The sequence below is a fragment of the Dipteris shenzhenensis genome, chromosome 33, assembly GCF_047967505.1.
Source record: "Dipteris shenzhenensis isolate YYH24624 ecotype China chromosome 33, Dip_SZ_1.0, whole genome shotgun sequence".
In the NCBI taxonomy this organism is placed as follows: domain Eukaryota; kingdom Viridiplantae; phylum Streptophyta; class Polypodiopsida; order Gleicheniales; family Dipteridaceae; genus Dipteris; species Dipteris shenzhenensis.
Genome location: NC_141628.1, coordinates 27,593,046 through 27,597,562, shown reverse-complemented (window position 1 = coordinate 27,597,562; position 4,517 = coordinate 27,593,046). Strand labels below are relative to the sequence as shown.

General features: G+C 43.5%; 1 protein-coding gene across 1 annotated transcript; it reads right to left on the bottom strand.

Annotated features, from left to right (window-relative positions):
* Positions 1 to 282: 282 nt before the first annotated feature.
* On the bottom strand, positions 283 to 4,312 carry LOC147879911 (ketol-acid reductoisomerase). Its single transcript, XM_087371404.1, has 11 exons — positions 3,930 to 4,312; positions 3,748 to 3,840; positions 3,519 to 3,584; positions 3,222 to 3,362; positions 2,881 to 3,108; positions 2,662 to 2,779; positions 2,417 to 2,556; positions 2,078 to 2,245; positions 1,806 to 1,961; positions 1,331 to 1,522; positions 283 to 762 (listed from the first exon to the last, which is right to left on the bottom strand). The coding sequence occupies exons 1-11, from the start codon at positions 4,257 to 4,259 to the stop codon at positions 595 to 597; spliced, it is 1,800 nt and encodes a 599-aa protein (XP_087227530.1). The 5' UTR covers positions 4,260 to 4,312; the 3' UTR covers positions 283 to 594.
* Positions 4,313 to 4,517: the final 205 nt, after the last annotated feature.

Sequence of the window (4,517 nt, the reverse complement as noted above, 5' to 3'; positions counted from 1 at the left end):
CAATGAAAAATTGTCGTGTAGGACCCTGTAGGGCTTAGTGGAAGGCCACCCTAAGGCCTGGCAAGAGAAAATTTGTACTATCTCATCACAAAGCCAAAACACCTAAATGCCTGGCAGAAAAGGAACTATAACATATACCTTTCTAAGACTAGAATATATCCAATCGTACAAATTTAGATTGTTTGCTGTTCTTAAGTCCAAAAATCTACATAAGGAACTGTAGCAGAAGCTATTTTAAGGAGACATCCATCAAGCAGAAGTCTTCTCCAAATGAGACCAGAGTGAATCGTGCGCTTGGACAATATGTTCGATAAAGCAGTGTAGCTGTAAGCAAAGTAGATTACCATTATTAGATTTTTAGGCCTAGCATGACATTAGCATACAAGAGAATCTCAAACCTCTTTACAGCTGTCTAACTTCAGACTTGAACACAATGTCAAACTTCATCATAGCCAGACTTTTGGACCATGAAGGTATAGGATACTAGTGTGTTGCAGGATAAAAATGTATCCACTTTGCAAAAGGGAACTATGTTTTCATGCAATCATATACCAGCACGCTTGCAAAATGTGACATTCACATCACTGCATGATACTATTGCCTGAGCTCTGGGCGAACATAATCAGCATTAGCTGTCACTGATATGTCGAGTGTAGGGCGTAAACTCGCACATACTTCCAAGGCATTGTGAACAGGGTCAGACAGAAAGTTCCCAATTAGATCCTTGTTGATAGCAACCTTTGAATCTACATCTGCGAATGCCTGCAGAAAAGTAATTCCAACAATGAAAAGTTCTCTCATTTGTTGTTGCTAAATAACAAAAGATAGTAAGAAACCAATTCAAAAAGTCCAGCATGCAAACATATAGATTCGAGAATGACATAGCAAGTGGATAAATGCAAGAACATATGTTTGCTAGAGGAAAATAAAACAAGATATTTTCTGTTGCACTACTGTGGTCTAGAAGAATACAAGAAACGGTGTTCACACGACGTGCAAGGTAATCCAATTCCTATCCTTTCCTTATTCGAGAATGACATAGCAAGTGGATAAATGCAAGAACATATGTTTGCTTGAGGAAAATAAAACAAGATATTTTCTGTCGCACTTCTGTGGTCTAGAAGAATACAAGAAACCGTGTTCACACGACGTGCAAGGTAATCCAATTCCTATCCTTTCCTTATTCTACTGCACCTATTTTACAAAGCACTTTCCCACTGTCCATGTGCTCCCTCTGAAGTCCAAAAGTTTACAAAGAATTATACTACATAAATCACAAAGACCAACCATTCTGCCTAAAGCAAACAAGACCTTAGAATCATGTCCATACCTGCTGAGTTAGGATATAATCAAATCGGGGAGCCCACTTTCTTGAACCAAGGCGGGCAGTGGTAGAACAATTATCCACCATAAAAGCAACCCCACGAGCATGCATGAAGGGATTCAATGAATCCACAGCCTCAATTACACTCTCATTCACAATTTCAGAGTATGAATGACCTTTCTTTCTCAGAACCTCGATCTGATGCCCAAGACACAGGCAAGAACGTGAGCATTCTTACAAAATCAAACACAGAAGCAACGCTAAATTTGGAACAGGGTAACGAAACAACGAATGCCTGGTCAGCCACCCACTTCATACTATGCTCAAAGGCAAAAGATGAAGTATAACCATGACATCACAAAAAAGTGAAATCAATGTTTTAGTCTGGTTCTACTGAAGAACACCATCGCAATCATGTAAACAGCAGCAGAACTTGATGTGCACAGTAACCGGAACCAACGGGACATACACAGTTGCTTACCTGTGCCATCATCAGTGCAATATAGACCCCTGCAGTGAAACCATAAAGAGGACCGAGATCGTGTTCTGATCTCACCGCCCGAACTCGCTCCCCCACCTTCCACATTCTTGTCTTGTCTATCTTTCCCATAGGGAATGCAGGTAGCCCATCTTTTTCCTGCATAGCAGCAGCTTGATTAAGAACTCTCAATACATACATACAGCACGCAATTACTCGTTCGGTACAGCACATAATTACTGGCTCAATATCAAAGTAGCACTCATTCCACTCACATAAAATCTACGCCCTGCCAGGACAACACTTCGAATTTCATTTCCTGAAGCCACATCTTCATAGCATTCATACAGAATATCCATGCAAGGATAGTATGAGGCACTATAGGCTGTCTCAAAGTCCTTCTTTCCTTGTTCATCCAGTGCATTATATACAGCCAACATCCCCTGAGAAACAAAGATCAACATCATAATAGAGAATCAGTAGCTTTCAATTGAAGAGAGCGGACTACTTGCAAGCATTAAAAAAGAAAAACTCCTGGCTTAATGTAGCCAATGTAGAATAGACAGCTAAGAGGCAAGACAGATCGATTAGATTAGATTGCTTGAGAAAGTTACCTTCGTAGAAATTGTCTTGGATATAATGCCAGTAATTCCTTCAACCGTGTTCTTGTAGGCATCTTCCTCATTCATGCCACCCTCAGTGTATCTTCTGAACAATGCTTCTACTGCACCATGTACAGCTCCAAGAAGTATACCTACAGAGCCACACCTGCAAAATAAGGGTGGGGCGTGGAAGACAAAAGGATGAACTTTCCTCACCCAAGACAGAAATTACAGGTTGCATGGATTTGCAAACTCACCTCTTTCCCCAAAGATATCACTCTTATACTCATCTTCCAGCGTTGTAACAAACGTGAAAGGTGACCCAAGGGCTACTGACCAACCAAGAGCCACATCAGTGGCCCGTCCATCCACATCCTGAAGAAACAGCCACCAGCCACTTGGTAAGAATCAATCAACCAACTTTGTTCAACAGGAACAGACAGCAACACGAGCAAAATGAGAACAGAAATCTAGACCTGGTGAACAGCAAAGCTGGAATTTATTCCTGCTCCATTAATTTGCTTGCCTTGCACATAAAGCCGCCTAACAGAAGGGCCCATGCCTTTCGGACATACTGCAATAACACTAATGTCCTTCCTAAAATCTTCTCCGGCTGACTGCAGATGGCCCAGTAAGAATCCATGGGAAAGTCCCAAAATCGCCCTTGATTTCATTGAAGCAAAGATTTGAGAGCAATTGTCCGCCTGATTTATGATGAATCAAGAGATGTTAATTCCCACGACAAAAGGGCGGAGCACTTACATCGCCACCACGCATGCATTTAGAAAATGATGCATCAACGACGGGGGTTTTCTACCTGTGCGGCATCTGAAATAAGGAGTAACACAAGGTCACTCTCAGAAACCGTCTCCAAAACATCGCCTAAAGTTCCCTCCTCCTCGGTGAAACCCACTGCCCTAGCCTCCGCTATCGACTTTGAACCTTTCCGCAAGCCTACCTGTGAACAAATAGTTTACCAAGTATCAGATCACCCGTCAAATACAATGTGACAGACTACACCATGCTCGTCTTATGTGCCAAATGACGATACTACCCATCTCTAAAGATTGGTGCTGACCAAGGGTCATATAGCAAGATATAGGAAGACATTTACCTTTACGACTATATTAGATTTCGCATCAGCCAACGAATCCCGCAGATTCTGCGCCTGAGCGGGTGCCTGGACCCCAGATATACATGGAGATTTAGAAATGACGCAGTTTATCCACCAGCAAACGATAGCAGTCTACTCCACCGTATAAAGGAAAAGCGAAATGCAATCCTCCTCTCTATGCTTATTGAAAACGCGCGACACTTTTCCATGGCTTTCATGCGGGGCTTACCTGCGAGCCCCAACCGATAACTCCGATTTGTTTTATACCTTTGAAAGCCTCGGGAAGCAATGAAAATAGATCCCTGCCACCTCTCACAATATACTGCAAACACGAACACATCGACTTATTACACCGCTCGAGAGAAGAAAGATGAAATGACGACCACAGGAAACATGAAACAGGAAGCTTGCCTCATCGCGGCCGGATAGAGTTACTTTCTCCTTTTTGAAGACCTTGGTATCAAACTGCACATCGGTACCACGCTTAACCGGTGCAGCTAAAGTCATGTGAAATCGCCCAGTACGAGCCGCACTGGTGATGAGAAGCGACGGCTCAGCCACGGCATTACAAAAGCTGAGCTTGGAGGCAGCTTTGAGAACCCCCTTATGAGATGAAGCGTCTCTGAGGGGCAGGCGAAGGCCATTGCAGTAAGAAGAATCGGGCGATAAGGCAAGCTGCTGCTGCTGCTCAGCAGCTGCTGAGGGGATTAGGGAGGAAGAGAAGTGCACGGAGGAAGCCATAGCTAACTTGCTAAGTGTTCGCCTGTGAAAGAAATGACGCAGTGGCACTTAGGGTTGTTTTGAGAAGGGAGACAAGCTGGCATTGGGTCAGCGCTCTAAAAAGAGAGAGAGAGAGAGAGAGAGAGAGAGAGAGAGAGAAGCTAAAGGTAGGTTCGCCTCGAAGACTCACACACACACATGCTACAACACCAGGCCAAAGCCTTGGGAAGGCGTTGCCCCTCACAATTGGGAGTCTCTCCATAGTTTAAGCTTAAACAT